This window comes from Lissotriton vulgaris, chromosome 7 (genome assembly GCF_964263255.1).
Source record: "Lissotriton vulgaris chromosome 7, aLisVul1.2, whole genome shotgun sequence".
NCBI classification, from domain to species: domain Eukaryota; kingdom Metazoa; phylum Chordata; class Amphibia; order Caudata; family Salamandridae; genus Lissotriton; species Lissotriton vulgaris.
In genome coordinates, this window is record NC_141695.1 from 203,674,140 (window position 1) to 203,692,955 (window position 18,816).

At 50.2% G+C, this 18,816-nt stretch overlaps 1 protein-coding gene across 2 annotated transcripts in view; it reads right to left on the reverse strand.

Annotated features, from left to right (window-relative positions):
* Positions 1 to 18,816, reverse strand: part of LOC147701197 (B-cell receptor CD22-like) — a 339,266-nt gene that overhangs the window by 116,874 nt on the left and 203,576 nt on the right. For both annotated transcript variants that reach the window (XM_086929941.1, XM_086929942.1), the window contains exon 7: positions 9,013 to 9,279. In XM_086929941.1, coding sequence (XP_086786067.1) covers positions 9,013 to 9,279 — 267 coding nt within the window. The remainder of the gene's footprint in view (positions 1 to 9,012; positions 9,280 to 18,816) is intronic.

Genomic DNA, 18,816 nt, shown 5'->3' on the forward strand with positions numbered 1-18,816 from the left:
GGCGGGGGAGATCCTTGATATGGCAGGGGAGATCTTGGGTATGTCAGGGGAGATCCTGGGTATGGCGGGGGAGATCCTTGGTATGGCAGGGTAGATCCTGGGTATGGCGGGGGAGATCCTTGATATGGCAGGAGAGATCTTGGGTATGGCAGGGGAGATCCTTGGTATGGCAGGGGAGATCCTGGGTATGGCAGGGGCGGTCCTGGGTATGGCAGGGGCGCTCCTGGGTATGGCAGGGGCGGTCCTGGGTATGGGAGGGGCGCTCCTGGGTATGGCAGGGGCGGTCCTGGGTATGGCAGGGGAGATCCTTGATATGGCAGGGGAGATCTTGGGTATGGCAGGAAAGATCTTGGGTATGGCAGGGAGATCCTGGGTATGGCAGGGGCGCTCCTGGGTATGGCAGGGGAGATCCTGGGTATGACAGAGGAGCTCCTGGGTATGTTAGGGGAGATCCTTGGTATGGCGGGGGAGATCCTTGGTATGGCAGGGGAGATCCTGGGTATGGCAGGGGCGGTCCTGGGTATGGCAGGGAGATCCTGGGTATGGCAGGGGCGCTCCTGGGTATGGAAGGGGAGATCCTGGGTATGGCAGCGGCGGTCCTGGGTATGGCAGGGGAGATCCTGGGTATGGCGGGGGAGATCCTTGAGAGACGCTGCATTACGGCAGACTGGACTACAATTGCTCACTTAATTTTTAACTTGTATTTTGACCTTGCTTATTGTATTTTAAAACAGTTACTGTGTGTTAAGCGGTGACTGCAACTGTGTATCTGTTTGCGTGCAGGGCGGCTGATTGATAGCGCTATTTGCACCCTTACCTTAACAACGGCCCCTCTGCCTTGGTCCATCGCGGCTTCTGCCGATTGTGTGGAGGGCGGCTAACCTACCGCGGCTCCTAGTGCCGGTCTGGTGGTGGGAACGGGCGCCATATTGGGAGGAGCCAGAGAGCGCAGGGACCTGTGGCAGCGGTCCAGTCGCTCGAGGCTCCCTCACATAAAACGTAATGTGGTGGAGGGAGCGCAGCGGGCGCGACGGAGGCGCGCCGGAGTCGCGCTAGAGTCAAGCTCGTCTGCGCTCGTCCGCGAGCGTCCGGGACTAGGGGCTAAGGACTCTGCGTGTCCTTTGGTGTATACATCCGCTGAATTACTAGCGCTGAGACCTTCCATCATGAAGTGCCCCCCCGTACCCCTCAACGCGGTGAAGCGGACATTTCGCCTAGGCATCACTAATCCCATCAACCTAACTACGGACTCTGCCTCTACTTACGCGGTTTCGGAAAGCACGCCAGGTACCACTTGTAATTTTAAATGTGTTTATTTAAACACCCGTTCCATGACCAAACATCAGACAGATATCTTTCTGTTACTATCCGATACTAAACCGGATTTACTCCTCTTGACCGAAACATGGCTTACACCGGATTCATTACCGGACATCTTAGCTGCCTTGCCTGCTGATTATTATATTATCTCCGTGTCACGACCGGCAGGTAAAATTGGGGGCGGGGTGGCCATCATCTCCAATAAGAAACATCAACTTAGACAACTCCCCTCCTTAGATATTCCTAATGTGGAGAATATTGTTGCCAAATTGGATACTGTCAATGGGACACTTGTGGTGGTTTTACTATACCGCCCGCCCCAAACTATGGTTATGTTCCCTGCTATTCTTGCGGAGCAACTGGCCATGTTAGCTACTAATAATTCAAAACTACTCCTGGTCGGGGATTTAAATCTCTGGTTTGATAACATCCTATTAGATCCCCAAGCAGCTGAGACTAGGGACCTTCTGAGTGATCTGAATTTAATACAATATATAGATACTCAGACCAAAAGGGCCACAGTCTCGATCAACTTTGGTCATTGAATCTAGCTATTGATTTTATTGATATCAAACCTTGTAGCTGGTCTGATCATTTTACTATTAGTTTCTCATTTTGTGTTGTGAAAGCTCTTCAATTTAAGCTGAAGGCTACCAGTCTGACTCGGAAATGGTCCTCGCTGGACATGTCAGCTTTTTTAAATTTGTTAAAGTCTACTCTGCCAGAGCAGAGTTCAGATGTGGAGATAGCCAATTGCAGGCTTCAAGATTGGCTAAACTCGGCCATCAATGTTTGTGTTCCCCTCACTCGCTTTGATAACTCACGTGGCGCGGACGCGCATAAGTGGTTCACGCCGGAGTTGAGGAAACTAAAACTTGAAGTAAGGCAGCAAGAAAGAACATGGCGTTCCAATTATTGTCCTCAAGCAAGGATCGCATACTGTTCCACTCGTAAAGCCTACCAAAAAACGTTGCACACTCACAAAACTGCTTATTTCTCTTCTAAAATACTTAACGCGACCAATAAGTCGAAAGAAATTTTCAGGATTGTGACTGAGTTGTGCAATGATGAGAGAACTTCTCCCCCGGTTGTCCCCTCACAACTGCTCTGCAACTCGCTGAATGACTATTTCAATGACAAAATAGTGTTGATTAAGGACACTCTATCCAAGCTTCCAGTTTGTGCCCCGATAGACGACACTTTTTTAAACCCTCTTACTTTGCATTCCTTCCCCTTAATCACTCACCAAACCCTTCAAGATTTGCTCACTAGAGTTAAATCAGGATCTCCTCAGGATGCCTGCCCTCACCAAGTAATGAGAGAAATTGGTCGGGCACTCCCAAGTAGCCTGATTCCACTGCTCAACAACTCCCTCGCGTCAGGGAATGTTCCTAATAGTTTTAAACAGGCCTTATTGATTCCTTTGAAAAAGAAACCTGGCATTGACTCCTCAGACCTTTCTAATTATAGACCAATATCGTTACTGCCTTACTTATCCAAAATATTGGAGGTGCATGTAACCAACTGCCTATCAAGTTTTGTGGAAGCCTCTGGGTATTTACAACCCAACCAGGCAGGTTTCCGGCCTGGTCACTCTACTGAGGCAGTGATATTGGCCGTTCAGAATACTTTAAGGTCTAATGCAGACAGGGACTTGCACCAGGCTTTGGTGTTATTGGACCTGTCTGCGGCGTTCGACACGGTTGACTATACCATCTTGGTCAACCGTGTCGAACAGGCCGGCCTCCGGGACTCGGCCTTAGCCTGGCTCAAGTCCTTTATTTCTGGACGTACCCAATCGGTTCGACTAGGTTCTTTCACAGCCCCTAAAAAAATTTCCTTTTGTGGGGTTCCTCAGGGATCCTCCTTGTCCCCTTTATTATTTAATTTGTATATGCGGCCTCTGTTGTTCTCTCTACGAGAGTTTAAGGTTGATGTATATAATTATGCAGACGACCTGCAGCTGGTCTTTGTGCTAAACTCCCACAATGCTGCTGAGGAATTTCGAGCAACCATGTCTTTTATCCAGAGGTGGATGTCTCTAAACCACCTTAAGTTAAATCCGGGAAAAACGGAGCTCATTCTACCTGGGAAGAGTGAGATCAGCTGGAGTCCTAGTTTTTGGCCGTCGGACATGGGCTCGCCCCCAAAAAAATCCCGTACAGTAAAAAGTTTGGGAGTGACTCTTAGTGAGGACCTTACCTTGGTAAGTCAAGTCGGAACTGTGGTCTCCTCTGGGTTTTTTCAACTGAGGAAGATCAAGAAAATAGCACATCTTCTTACAGGTCTGGCCTTAATTCAGACAGTTAGTGCTCTAGTCCTGTCCCACATTGATTTCTCAAATGGCCTCTATCTGGGGGCGCCTATTGGCCAACTTAAAAGATTGCAATACTTGCAAAATCAAGCTGCGAGACTTATTTGCAAAGTCCCTAAGTGGGAATCAATTAGACATGGACTAGAGACCCTGCACTGGCTGCCTGTGGAACAGAGAGCCACATTCAAGGTGGGTTGCATTGTGTATAAGGCTCTGGAGGGTAAGGGTCCCATGTTCCTTAGATCACTACTGCGCAAATATATACCTTCGCGCAGTTTGAGATCAATCCACAAAGACCTACTTGAGGTCCCCCGTTTCAAAAAGAAACGTCAGGGAGGCAGCAGTTTTCAATTTTTAGCCTCCTCATTGTGGAATTCCCTCCCTTTGACTCTGCGACATAGCAAGGATCTCCTTGCTTTTAGGAAGGCATTTAAAACTTTTCTTTTTTCCCAGGCTTATTGTAAACAGTGGAGATCCTTGATATGGCAGGGGAGATCTTGGGTATGGCAGGAAAGATCTTGGGTATGGCAGGGGAGATCCTGGGTATGGCAGGGGCGCTCCTGGGTATGGCAGGGGAGATCCTGGGTATGACAGAGGAGCTCCTGGGTATGTTAGGGGAGATCCTTGGTATGGCGGGGGAGATCCTTGGTATGGCAGGGGAGATCCTGGGTATGGCAGGGGCGGTCCTGGGTATGGCAGGGGCGCTCCTGGGTATGGCAGGGGCGGTCCTGGGTATGGGAGGGGCACTCCTGGGTATGGCAGGGGCGGTCCTGGGTATGGCAGGGGAGATCCTGGGTATGGCGGGGGAGATCCTGGGTATGGAGGGAGAGATCCTGGGAATGGCAGGGGCGCACTTGGGTATGTCAGGGGAGATCCTGGGTATGTCGGGGGAGATCCTGGGTATGGCAGGGGCGGTCCCGGGTATGGCAGGGGCGCTCCTGGGTATGGCAGGGGAGATCCTTGGTATGGCGGGGGAGCTCCTTGATATGGCAGGGGAGATCTTGGGTATGTCAGGGGAGATCCTGGGTATGGCGGGGGAGATCCTTGGTATGGCAGGGTAGATCCTGGGTATGGCGGGGGAGATCCTGGGTTTGGCAAGGGCACTCCTGGGCATGGCGGGGCACTCCTGGGTATGGCGGGCACTCCTGAATATGTCAGGGGCACTCCTGGGTTTGGCAGGGGAGCTCCTGAGTATGGTAGGGGAGATTCTGGGTATGGCAGGGGAGCTCCTGGGTATGGGATGGGCGCACCTGGGTATGTTAGGGGAGATCCTTGGTATGGCGGGGGAGATCCTTGATATGGCAGGAGAGATCTTGGGTATGGCAGGGGAGATCCTTGGTATGGCAGGGGAGATCCTGGGTATGGCAGGGGCGGTCCTGGGTATGGCAGGGGCGCTCCTGGGTATGGCAGGGGCGGTCCTGGGTATGGGAGGGGCGCTCCTGGGTATGGCAGGGGCTGTCCTGGGTATGGCAGGGGAGATCCTGGGTATGGCGGGGGAGATCCTGGGTATCGCAGGGGAGATCCTGGGTATGGAGGGAGAGATCCTGGGTTTGGCAAGGGCACTCCTGGGCATGGCGGGGCACTCCTGGGTATGGCGGGCACTCCTGAATATGTCAGGGGCACTCCTGGGTTTGGCAGGGGAGATCTTGGGTATGGCAGGGGAGATCTTGGGTATGGCAGGGGAGATCCTTGGTACGGCAGGGTAGATCCTGGGTATGGCGGGGGAGATCCTTGATATGGCAGGGGAGATCTTGGGTATGGCAGGAGATATCTTGGGTATGGCAGGGGAGATCCTGGGTATGTCGGGGGAGATCCTGGGTATGGCAGGGGCGGTCCCGGGTATGGCAGGGGCACTCCTGGGTATGGCAGGGGAGATCCTTGGTATGGCGGGGGAGATCCTTGATATGGCAGGGGAGATCTTGGGTATGTCAGGGGAGATCCTGGGTATGGCGGGGGAGATCCTTGGTATGGCAGGGTAGATCCTGGGTATGGCGGGGGAGATCCTTGATATGGCAGGAGAGATCTTGGGTATGGCAGGGGAGATCCTTGGTATGGCAGGGGAGATCCTGGGTATGGCAGGGGCGGTCCTGGGTATGGCAGGGGAGATCCTTGATATGGCAGGGGAGATCTTGGGTATGGCAGGAAAGATCTTGGGTATGGCAGGGGAGATCCTGGGTGTGGCAGGGGCGCTCCTGGGTATGGCAGGGGAGATCCTGGGTATGACAGAGGAGCTCCTGGGTATGTTAGGGGAGATCCTTGGTATGGCGGGGGAGATTCTTGGTATGGCAGGGGAGATCCTGGGTATGGCAGGGGCGGTCCTGGGTATGGCAGGGGTGCTCCTGGGTATGGCAGGGGCGGTCCTGGGTATGGGAGGGGCGCTCCTGGGTATGGCAGGGGCGGTCCTGGGTATGGCAGGGGAGATCCTGGGTATGGCGGGGGAGATCCTGGGTATGGAGGGAGAGATCCTGGGAATGGCAGGGGCGCACTTGGGTATGTCAGGGGAGATCCTGGGTATGTCGGGGGAGATCCTGGGTATGGCAGGGGCGGTCCCGGGTATGGCAGGGGCACTCCTGGGTATGGCAGGGGAGATCCTTGGTATGGCGGGGGAGATCCTTGATATGGCAGGGGAGATCTTGGGTATGTCAGGGGAGATCCTGGGTATGGCGGGGGAGATCCTTGGTATGGCAGGGTAGATCCTGGGTATGGCGGGGGAGATCCTTGATATGGCAGGAGAGATCTTGGGTATGGCAGGGGAGATCCTTGGTATGGCAGGGGAGATCCTGGGTATGGCAGGGGCGGTCCTGGGTATGGCAGGGGCGCTCCTGGGTATGGCAGGGGCGGTCCTGGGTATGGGAGGGGCGCTCCTGGGTATGGCAGGGGCGGTCCTGGGTATGGCAGGGGAGATCCTGGGTATGGCGGGGGAGATCCTGGGTATCGCAGGGGAGATCCTGGGTATGGAGGGAGAGATCCTGGGTTTGGCAAGGGCACTCCTGGGCATGGCGGGGCACTCCTGGGTATGGCGGGCACTCCTGAATATGTCAGGGGCACTCCTGGGTTTGGCAGGGGAGCTCCTGAGTATGGGATGGGCGCACCTGGGTATGTTAGGGGAGATCCTTGGTATGGCGGGGAGATCCTGGGTATACCAGGGGAGATCCTTGGTATGACAGGGGAGATCCTGGGTATACCGGGGGAGATCCTTGGTATGACAGGGGAGATCCTGAGTATGGCGGGGGAGATCCTTGATATGGCAGGGGAGATCTTGGGTATGGCAGGAGAGATCTTGGGTATGGCAGGGGAGATCCTTGGTATGGGAGGGGAGATCTTGGGTATGGCAGGGGAGATCTTGGGTATAGCAGGGGAGATCCTGCGTATGGCAGGGGCGCTCCTGGGTATGGCAGGGGCGCTCCTGGGTATAGCAGGGGAGATACTGGGTATGGCAGGGGCGCTCCTGGGTATGGCAGGGGCGCTTCTGGGTATGGCAGGGGAGATCCTGGGTATGGCAGGGGAGATCCTTGGTATGGCAGGGGAGATCCTTGATATGGCAGGGGAGATCTTGGGTATGGCAGGAGAGATCTTGGGTATCGCAGGGGAGATCCTTGGTATGACAGGGGAGAGCCTGAGTATGGCGGGGGAGATCCTTGATATGGCAGGGGAGATTTTGGGTATGGCAGGAGAGATCTTGGGTATGGCAGGGGCGCTTCTGGGTATGGCATGGGAGATCCTGGGTATGGCATTGGAGATCTTGGGTATGGCAGGGGAGATCATTGGTATGGCAGGGGAGATCTTGGGTATGGCAGGAGAGATCTTGGGTATCGCAGGGGAGATCCTTGGTATGGCAGGGGAGATCCTTGGCATGACAGGGGAGATCCTGAGTATGGCGGGGGAGATCCTTGGTATGGCAGGGGAGATCCTTGATATGGCAGGGGAGATCTTGGGTATGGCAGGAGAGATCTTGGGTATCGCAGGGGAGATCCTGGGTATGGCAGGGGCGCTCCTGGGTATGGCAGGGGCGCTCCTGGGTATGGCAGGGGCGCTCATGGGTATGGCAGGGGCGCTTCTGGGTATGGCAGGGGAGATCCTGGGTATGGCAGGAGAGATCTTGGGTATGGCAGGGGAGATCCTGGGTTTGGCAAGGGCACTCCTGAGTATGGCGGGTGCTCCTGGGTATGGCACAGGCGCTCCTGAATATGGCTGGGGCACTCCTGAGTATGGCAGGGGCTCTCCTGGGTTTGGCAAGGGCACTCCTGGGTAAGTCAGGGGCACTCCTGGGTATGGAAGGGGCGCTCCTGGGTATGGCAGGGGAGATCCTAGGTATTGCAGGGGAGATCCTGGGTATGTCGGGGGAAATGCTGGGTATGGCGGGGAGATCCTGTGTATGGAGGGAGAGATCCTGGGAATGGCAGGGGAGATCCTGGGTATGACGGGGGAGATCCTGGGTATGGCGGCGGAGATCCTGGGAATGGCGGGAGAGATCCTGGGTATGGCAGGGGTGCTCCTGTGCATGGCAGGTGCGCTCCCGGGTATGGCAAGGGCACTCCTGGGTATGGCAGGTGAGCTCCTGAGGATGAAACTTCTAGTGCTGAAGAGCTTCTCCTCACTGCTAATCATTCAAACTCCTCGTGTGAGGCATTCCTCTTCACCCTCCAGGACCTTCACAATCATCCATCTCTAGGGCCCCGTCTCACTGACGCATATGGACCAACATGAGTCCAGTCTCCAGGGTCCTGCCACCCTCCCCATCAGGACTCATCCTGTTGACAAAGTCTGAGCAGTAGTTTACTCACACATTCAACTGGCAGGACAATTACAACCATGTCTCTCAAGCTTCCCTCTGGTGTGGCCAGTCCTCCCATAAGCTTCCATGGTATTAATTTGTGGATGCATCGAATACTGAGCCATCTGTGCTCCTGTGACTGCGGGTGGATGGGGAAACACTGTTGATGTGAGTGTTGGGAGGGCTCACACATGTTCCTTATCGCTCACCAGTCTAAGCCAGAGTCTCTGAGTGCTCTATACTATAGCTCTCTGCCCTCTCACCTGCCCCTGGTTCCCAGGATGAGAATGATGGGATAGCCCTCAAGTTATTCTTCTCAGAGGAGTCACTTACCGGGCCCTTTCCTTTCCCATTCACCGACAACAGGACCTATGAGTGACGTGTGCCTTGTTTGTATAACTGATACTGGTCCATGACTATTTTACTGTTGCCACGATTTTAGTAGTTCAATACATTATATTTACTTCTAAATTGCAAATTCACAGATTTTAGAAGCATGTATTTTAAACACATTCATTCATTACATTTCACTGCATACACACAGGAGTATAGTTCTCCATGCCGCTATTCATTATAAATGTCATTTTAAATAGTATATACTCACATTTCACATCAATCAGGACGGCTTGAGAACGAGAGATTCCTGCCTTGTTTTGGAGTTCGCAGGCATATTCTCCAGACTCCTCGGCTGTAATACTCTGGAACACCTTTTCCTCTGTCGCCGAAATCTTCTGCTTATTTCGATACCACGTGACCGCATAGACCTCGGGATTGCTGCTGTTGTAGGCGCAGTAGAGCTGCACCGCGTCTCCTTCCTTAATCCAGGCCTTGTCTGGAGCTTGGATGGCCACGCCCACTCTCCTTGGAGCATCTAAAAGTGACAGTACAGGAGTTATAGGTACACACCCGTTCATCCGATGAAGTTTCAAGTTAATTTTATTAGCGTCGTTACTTAAAACCATTGCTACAGAATATAGTGTTAAAAAAATTCATTATAAATTGCAATTTTAAAGAGAAAGGTAAACAGAATTTCGTACAAATCAGTTCAAATCAGTTAATCTATCATTTTCAATTGCAAGATGTAGTCATTAATTTATCAATTTAGCAGCTTTTAACCTTTTTACGTTTGGGCAGTAATATTGCTCTGCCGGATGTTCGTGCTGAGATGTGCCTGTCACTACTTTGGCATTTTCTTCTCCACTTGCCTCAAAAACTTTACAAGCACCAGTTCAGTTGCGTGTCCGCGGGTGCAAAGCACACCACCACCGCTTGTCCTCATGTGCGGATGTCTCTAGGATTAAAAAGTGGTTTCAAAGCTGTTTTCGTTCTTGTGTCAGTTCTTTACAAAGACAGAGAAGGTGCAGCATGTCTTCCTGCGCTGTGCCGCACAAGCGGCGGGTGGAGTCAAATTGGCTTTTCAGCCAGTGTGGAAAGTGCTGTGTGCATGGTAGCAGGCCAAGTCGGTACTTTAGGAATAGGATTTTAGTTCATCCGGCAAACCCCAGGGCTAGTTATCCAGCGGGGTGGAGTAGGAGCTCACAGTCATCCAGGCAAGTGTCCTCTTGGATAAGGATGCTTTGTCCTCAATCCAGAATTGGGGCTTAACTGTTTTCCTCGCTATTCTTTTTGAGAGAGAGCGACTGGTAGGTGTTTCCCTGAGCTCGATAACCCCCATGGTGGTCAGAATTGCTCTTAGATGTTTTGCAGCAGGTGATGACATTTTATATTATAGTTCGAACCACAAGCACCATTTGAGAGTTCCTGGTTTTGATTTCTGTATTTTGTCCCAAAAGATGGCTATTGCGCCTTGTCTTGCAAGGGTCTGTTTCTGTCACAGAACTCAAGCCTGATCTGTGCCGGAGAGACTCTTTTTGGTAAGCCAAAGATTATTCTGTATGCTTTTGCAACCATGCCATCGAGGAGCTTGGAGTCCCTGCCCCTCTGTGCCTCACTCCCATAAGCTATTGTGGGTTGGAGTTTTGCCCGTATTACTTTGGCTAGTGGAGTAAGTGAGGGGCCGCTCAACTTAGAGTTAAGATTTCTTATCGAGACTACCAGGGCTATTCCCTTCCTCTTGATTGAGTCTCTTTGGGCTTTTAAATGCCAGCCTTTATCGATGATTACTCCAAAATATTTATATTCTGTTGCTGAGTCTATGTGGGTGTGACCCCAGAACCAGACAGATGTGTTCTTAGAGCTCTTTTTGATTGCCATGGTTTTGATTTTCTCCAAGTTGAAATTCATGTTGTTTGCCTCAGAGTATTCGAATGGGGTATTAAGATGCTGCTGTAAACCTACCTTTTTTTGACTAATCAGAACTAAGTCATCTGATAGAGTAGATATGGTAATGCTAGGTGTTGGAATAGTAATCATACTATTACTTAGCTTAGAGCGCCATCCAGCGCAAGTTGTTGTAACAACTTGCGTTGTAATACCTGCGATGTAAAGGCATTGCGATGCAATGCCCGTGTGGTAATGGATGTTTTCCTCCGGTGCTGTTGTACTTTCCTCGCTGGGGCAGTACACGATAGTGGTAGTCCTCAAGATTGTCTCCGACATAGTTCCTGTGGACGCTGAGGTTTCTTCTTGATTTAAATGTTTTCGAATGTAGGTCCCCCATTCCTCCTCAAATATGTTGGATGACAGTCTCCCGTGTGTCGGGAAAATAAGTTGGTTTATTGTCTCCAAAAACATTGCACTGTCGTTATGCTTAATATTGGCATGCAATTTTGCCCATAAAGAGTCCTCAGAGTCTCTCTTGGCTGCCCATAATACTGGCTTCTGCTGAGTTTTCTGCTGTCGTAGTGCTGCTAGGTTTATGATATTGTTTGGTTTCCGTCGCAGGTGCCAAAACGTGCGGTTGCTTGTGTTTTTTATATATCTTATCATATTTTTTTGCTTCTTAGTGAAGTTGTTTGTACCACTATAGCTCTGCTGTGCACTTGATTTAATTGGGACATCAAAGGATTTTGCCAATGTGTTCATGTAGTTCACCCATTTCTATTTTTCATTGCTCCCTTCCCGTGTTTCGAATAAAAGTGTTGTAGTTTGTAGAAAGTTCCTTTGTGTTGCTTGCCCAAAGTTGCAGCATTATGATTGGCTTAGGGGAGCGAGCCAGGTTTGTTCCTGTTGGACCTGGAGAGGAGAGACGACGTGGGATAGAGCTGGAGAGCGGCAAGGAGGTAAGTATTTTTCTTATTTTTTTTACATCCTCCCCCTCCGCCCCTCACTGCTACCCCCTCCAGACATCCCCACCACTCCCGATCCGTTCAAGCTGCTAATGCTACCGAACATTCAATTCAATAAGCAGAAACACACTCTACCCAACAATGACTCCAATACAGCAAATGTGTTGTAGGAAACACTGACACAATATTGTGGTAAAAAATATTAATGACAAATACATTGTGGCATAAATATTGTTTACCACAATTTTGTGCTCCTATACTAACACCCGTAAGTATAAAAATATCTGAAAAAAATTTGCTAACACTTATATCATCCAAAAATAGACAAAAATAAAGCTTGTAAGAGTATAAAGAAGTACATTTTAAATATTTCTTAAATATAACCCACTAATATTTAATACTATACATAATAGATATAGATAAATAAATAAATATGCATATATATTTATATATTCACTGAGAAAAACAAAGGTTACATTGACTTTATAGTCAGGCTCAGATTTCACTCTCACAAAACCATTGAAATTCAGCAGTTATAGTTACGGGAGCTAACTATAACATTTGTCCCCACAATGCACTTCTTATGACCTACCATATTAAATCACTGATGACATGGTCAGTAACATAACTGATGACATCCCTGATGATATCTCAAATGATATCACCGATAATATCATCCACAGAACCACTCAGACACTCTCTCACACCCACATTGAACCTGGTCTGTATTTTGCCAGGAAGCCTCTTCGCTGAGGCAGCTGAGCGCTATACAAGATTACCTAACAATGCTGGCTTCTATTTTGCCTCTTTGTGCTTGTTGCTGACATTTATTTTGGCTCTTTCCTCTCATTGCTGACCTTTGTTCTGCATCTTTAGGCTCATTGTTCACGTTTATGTAACCTCTTTCTGCTTGTTTCTTACCTTTATTCTGCCTCTTCTGCTCGATTTTACCTTTATCTTGCCTCTTTCTGCTCATTGCTGACCTTAATTCTGTCTCTTGCTGCTCTTTTCTGACCTTATTCTGCTCTTGCTACTCATTTCCAGACTCTATTTTGCCTCTTTCTGCTCACTGCTGTCCTTTATTCTGCCTCATGTTGCTAATTTCCGAACTCTATTTTGGCCTTCTGCTATTTTCTGACTATGATTCTGCCTCTATCAGCTCGTTTCTCACCTTTAATTTTGGCTTTCTGCTAAATGCTGACCTTATCTGATGACATCATCCACAGAACCACTCAGACATCCACTCACACCCCATAGAACCTGACCTTTATTATGCCTCTTTATGCTCGTTGCTAACCTTTATTCTGCCTCTTTCTGCTAGTTTCTGACCTTTATTCTGTCCCTTTATGGATGTTTCTCAATGCCCCATGGTCCAAGCTGGCTCTCAACTGCTGCAGGAGCTGGCACTTGTTTTCAAACACATGAAGCTGTTAAACATGCAGCTCCCTGTGTGTGAAAGCAATTTGTCTGTTTCCCGGCTTGCTTGACAGTGGGCAGGGAAGCAGGCGAAAGCTTTGCTTCGAGCAAGTGGGAGCATTTTCACAGGTCTCGCTTGCTGAAAGCAGGGTGTTTGCTGTGACTTGGTAGGAGTGGTTAAAGCTTCTGCCAAGCCTTAGCAAACAGCTATGTCCCGGGGGTGGGCACCCTGGCGGGTAGCAGTAGCCAAGGCCATGTGGCACCCTACTTCTTCTAAAAAAGTGAAAACCATGGAGAGGTGGTGGTTCTCGGTGCGCTGTGGGTCCGCATGGCCACTGCTAAATGTAACAAGTATCCCTGGGGAGGTGGCGGTCCCCAGGGCAGTCTGGGCAGTCCCTGTCTCATTTTTGGAACATACCCAGGGAGCAGCCCAACGGCCATCTGGCCTCCCCCATGGCCAGGCAGAAAACATCAAGGTCTTGCAGTGGCTAGAGACAGACTGACTCCCCTTATAAAGATCAAATCTAAGAGGCCACATGACGCTCAGCGCTGGTTTATTAATAACCTCAAGGAAACGAAACTAGCCTTGCGCCAAACTGAGCGTAAGTGGAGATAGGGCTATTGCCCCATGAAAAAAATCCATCTTTATGCTGGCCCTTAAAGACTACAAAGGTGCCATCCTCAAAGCTTAATCAGACGACTTCTCACTGAAAGTCCTTAATTCCACTAATAAAGCTAAAGGCATATTCCATCGTGGATGAACTTGACAAACCTGATGGTATCACCACCAGACTCGTCCCTTCACAACTCCTCTGTGACTCCCTTAACACTTATTTTATTGACAAAATGACTAGTATCAAAGCCAGTATCCCCGGGGCAACCTCCCCACCAGAACCTGCCCTTGTGCACCGTAACTCTCTTCTTTTTGACCTTTTTCCACCAATCACTTAAGAGACCTTCTTTTTCCTCCTTAAAAGGGTCAGTTCGGGTTCCCCAACAGACAGCTGTCCCCCCCCCCATATTGCCAGGGAGATCTTCTTCCAACTTCCCGAACCCCCTTATCCCTCAACAATTTCCATGCCACAGGATTCGTCCCCAATATCTTTAAGACCGCAGAAGTTACATCTATCTTAAAAAAAGTAGGAGCAGATCCCCTTGTACTCAGCAACTACCGACCAATTTCGTCGTTACCCTTTCTGGGTAAAATTCTGGAGGCTCATGTTGCAAGCTGCTTGAGCACATTTGTGGAACACTCACATTACCTAGACCCACACCAAGAGAGAATTAGACCTGAACATTCCACCGAATCCATCATTTTGGCAATACACAATGAACTCAGGAAGGGGGCGACCTAAAACATCTCGCAGGCACTGGTGCTCCTGGATCTGTCAGCGGCCTTCGACACCATCGACCACAACTTATTGTTTGAGCTAGTCGGGAGCACTGGCATCTGGGGCCTCCCACTAAAATGGATCTCCTCCTTCCTTAACAACCGCCATCAAGCTGTTCGCCTCTCTGGTTTCTCCTCGGAGAAAAAGATACTCACTTGTGGGGTCCCCCAGGGCTCTTTTCTTTCCCCACTCCTCTTTAATCTCTATATTCTGCCACTGATTTTATTTCTACGGAGGAGAGAAGTAGCCATTTTCAACTACACTGATGACCTCCAACTTGTTTTTACCATCGACTCGTCACCCTCTGCAATGGAGAACTTTCGGTCTACCATGACCTTCATCAGAAACTAGATGAACCTAAACCAGTTAAAATTAAATCCGGACAAGACGGAGCTTGTCCTCACAAGGACCTCAGCCAACCCTTGGAACTTCAATTGTTGGCCCTCTTTCATGGGTCTTCCACCCTCCCCAGATAGCATGGTCAAAAGCCTTGGTGTTACAATAAGCAGCTATCATACCCTGAAGACTCAGCATAATTCAGTGGTCTCTTCCTGCTTTTTTTATTTACGCAGGATCCAGAAAATTAGCAGATTTCTTTCTTTTGAGGCCCTTATCAAGTCACCGTGGCCTTAGTCATGTCACACATTGATTATGCTAATTCAATCAATGCCGCAATTCCTGCATATCAGCAACAGCGGCTTCAACTGATGCAGAATCAATCAGTCAGACTTGTGTACATACAACCTAGATCGCACCATGTGAAACCTCTGCTTAAGAGCCTTCATTGCCCAGCCCTGTCTCTTCAAATTGGGCTGTCTAATCCACAGAGCCCTGTCATCCCACGAGCCAGCTTTCATCGCCAATAGAATTCAGCGCTATGTTCCTTCCCGTGACCTCAGCTCTGCTAGGTCCAATCTCTTGAACCCGCATTCTTTTAAACAGGAAAAAACATGGTGGACTTCGATTTGCGTTCCTGGCACCCCAGTTCTGGAACACTCTACCCCCGAACTACGCCAAATCCATTCCTACCCCCTGTTCAGGAAATCCCTCGACGTGGCTTTTCTCCCTGGCTTTCCATTATTGGCTTTCCTGCTGCACACGTTCACGCATTTATCCACTAAGCGCCAAGAAACTGCTGGTGAACGTGCGCTCAATAAATATTATTTATCATATCACATCAGGTGATAGTGCCCAGAGCCTGGGGGCTTGCCCTGACTCCCACTGTGTTTAAGGGTAGCCCCAAGGAGGTGCATTATAGTTTGGCGAATATGTAAGTGCCTACAATAATGTTTTGAACCACAAAAAAATACTGAAATTCACCAGCTATTGAAGGAGAGATCCTTATTAGACTCTGGGAATCCCATCCACCATGCCCTTTTTTTTTAGGGGGGACTGTATGGAAAATTAAAGGGGAGGGGGGCCAAGTGTCTCACCCCCCGCCCGAGCCTTTTTAGACCCTGGGGATTTTCTTGTCCAGAATATTTGTGAATCACAATATGTGCAGTCACAATATTTAATTTCTGTCTCACCATATTTTTAAAACAATAGTCCAAGCTTGTAGATTGCACTCAGGAATTTCCACTAAGAATACAGGAATGTTAGGCTCAGTATTCATCTTGTTATAGTGTGATTTCTTCTCTTCTTTCTTTGCACCAATACTCTCCCTTCTGGTTCAGCCTCAATGACTGTATAACGTAGGATGATGTATGGGTTTGGTGATCAACTCTTCCATGTTAATCATCCACCCCGTTATCCAATGGTCAGACAGTACTGAACATAAAACTGTGTTTCTTTCGGGAGACAGACTACCTTCTATACAAATGAAGATTTGGCTCCTGTAGAGAAATGCAGTTTTAACAAGCAAATATGGCATTTCTGACCTGAACAACATAGCTTCATACTACTCCACAGTTCCCAACACTATACTGTACATGTCCCCTTCAGGAGTATGTACAGAACCATTGTTGTAGCAAAACTGGACTGAGAAGGGTCACCTTATCAACAGTATTATTCATTCCCTATCATAGTCATAGTGAAACATTCATCAGTGAGTCCTGTTTCTGAAACCACCTGCAAATCAAACCTTTGTGGTAGTCTGGACTGGGAAGAGTGGCATGGACAAGTGCTGTACTCAATCGCAAAATCTCCTACAGCAGTCCCTCCTGTACAGGCTCCCTGACCCCCGCCCGCCCTTTACCGACACAATTGTAGACCTCATCGCTCCCCAGGCACTTGCATCCACCGATTACCTCCTACTTGGAAACCTCAACTTCCACCTGGACATTCCAGTGACCAGAACATCGGATCCCTACTGGAGAACGTTGCCAACTTTGAACCCATGCAGCTAGTCATCGCACCGACCCACATAGCCGGACATATGCTCAACCTTGTTTTCTCCACCAGCGGAAACATCACCTACACCTACAGCCACTCCACCGAACTCCTCTAGACCACCACTACATGCATCTCACCTTCGCCATGCCCACCATGCACCACCGACCTCATCGCACCCCCGTCGTAGCAAGAACAAGGCCACAGAAAAACTTCTTGTCGACTTCCTCAGCAGGACCACACCACCAACACCAACAGACACCAATCATGTAGAGCACAACCTTCACCAATGGATCTCCAACTGCACCGGCACTCTTGCAGGCCTCAAGAAGACACCAGGCAAGCAACACGCCAGAAAGCCAGCTGGTCCACTCCCACCCTCCGCGAGTCCAGACACACCAGCAGATGACTCGAGAAGAGATGGAGGAACAACAAGAATCCGGAAACACACTCAACCTTCAAATCTGCCATCAACTCACACAACCTTTTCCTCAAGACCACAAAGAAAATGGCCTTTGTAGACGGAATCAATGCCAACGCACAAAACAGGAAAGTATTCTTCGCCATCATCAAGGAGTTTGCCTGGGTCAAGAGAGAGACCGCAGGCATCCATCCCACCCTCCCAAGACTCTGCAACAAACTCAGCTGCCTCAAGCTCAACTCCGACAAGACCAAAGTACTCGTCCTGAGACCCGGCCACTCAGCCTGGTATGTCTCCTGTTGGCTCGCCACAGTACGAGCCCCTCCCATCCCTAAAGACCACGCACACAACCTCAGCATCATGCTTGACAAATCAATGCTGAATCCTCATCCTGCTTCCACACGCTCTGCCTGCTTCGAAAGACATTTAGATGGATCCCCACAGAATCCAGAAAGACGGTCACCCATGCGCTAATCACCTGAAGACTTGACTATGGCAATGCACTCAACACCAGCGTCACCCAGAAAAAGCTCAGGACATTACAGAACATCCAAAATGCCACATCCAGACTGATCCTCAGCATCTCCCACTGCGGCCACATAATAAACCACCTCCGACAACTCCAGTGGCTTCAAATCAACAAGAGAACCACCTTCAAACTCCTCACATATGCCTAAAAAGCTATCAACAGCAAAGGACCAGAATATCTGAACCACCACCTCGCATTCCAAGTACCCGCAAGACAACTCCACTTTGCCCAACTCACCCTGGACTCCATTCCATGGATCCACAAGCCTAGAGCAGGAGGAAGATCCTTCTCCTACCTCATCACCATGACCTGGAACACCCTGCCTCTCCAAAGCAGCCAATCCACATTGTTGACCCAATTCAGGAAGGATCTCAAGAGCTGGCTCTTCGACTGAAACTCCACCCCCAAAAGGATCAGCACCCCCGCACCCCTCAGTGACTTGATACCTTCAGGGGTGAGTAGCTGTGCAATACAAATTCCTGCTTGGTATGGTAATATCTTATCAGTCCTCCTTTTTCTTTCAGGCAACATCAATACAATAGCTCAACAAACAACTGTTGGACAGGCCACACGAAGGGCCACTCTCCCCCGGCTCGACCCGGCCCGAGCCCGGTCACACAAGCACCCCACACCACCATTGTACGTCCTCCGTCCCCTCAGGGACCCCTGCCCTCGAGCATGTCGACCTCGTGGGCCCGATCCACTGCCGGCCCACGCGCCCAGCCCGGGCCGCCATCTTGGACACTTCACCACGTGGCCGCCTGGCCCCCGGCCGACCTCAACCCTGGGCCTGGCCAGGCCTCAGACATCCCGGCACCACCATCCACCCAGGAGGTGAGCGGGCTACTTGGCAAGTCAATGGGAGAAGGAGGTGTCGATGGCTCTCCCCCACCAAGTGCCGCTCGCCCATCGCCTCCCCGGGCGCTGGCTCCACCCCCCTACTGGGTGTCTGGACTCCCTCATCCCGGACCTCCCGACCTCCAAGTGCGAGGGTCCGGACATCAAAGCACGCCAGCCCTATAACTGGGGCAGCTCCAGAGCAGGAAGGCAGTTGTATCTTGGAGTCGAGAGACGTAAAGAGGAACTCATCCTGGACGGACTACTGGCGCTGCCGTAGCTCTGTCCTGTGCAC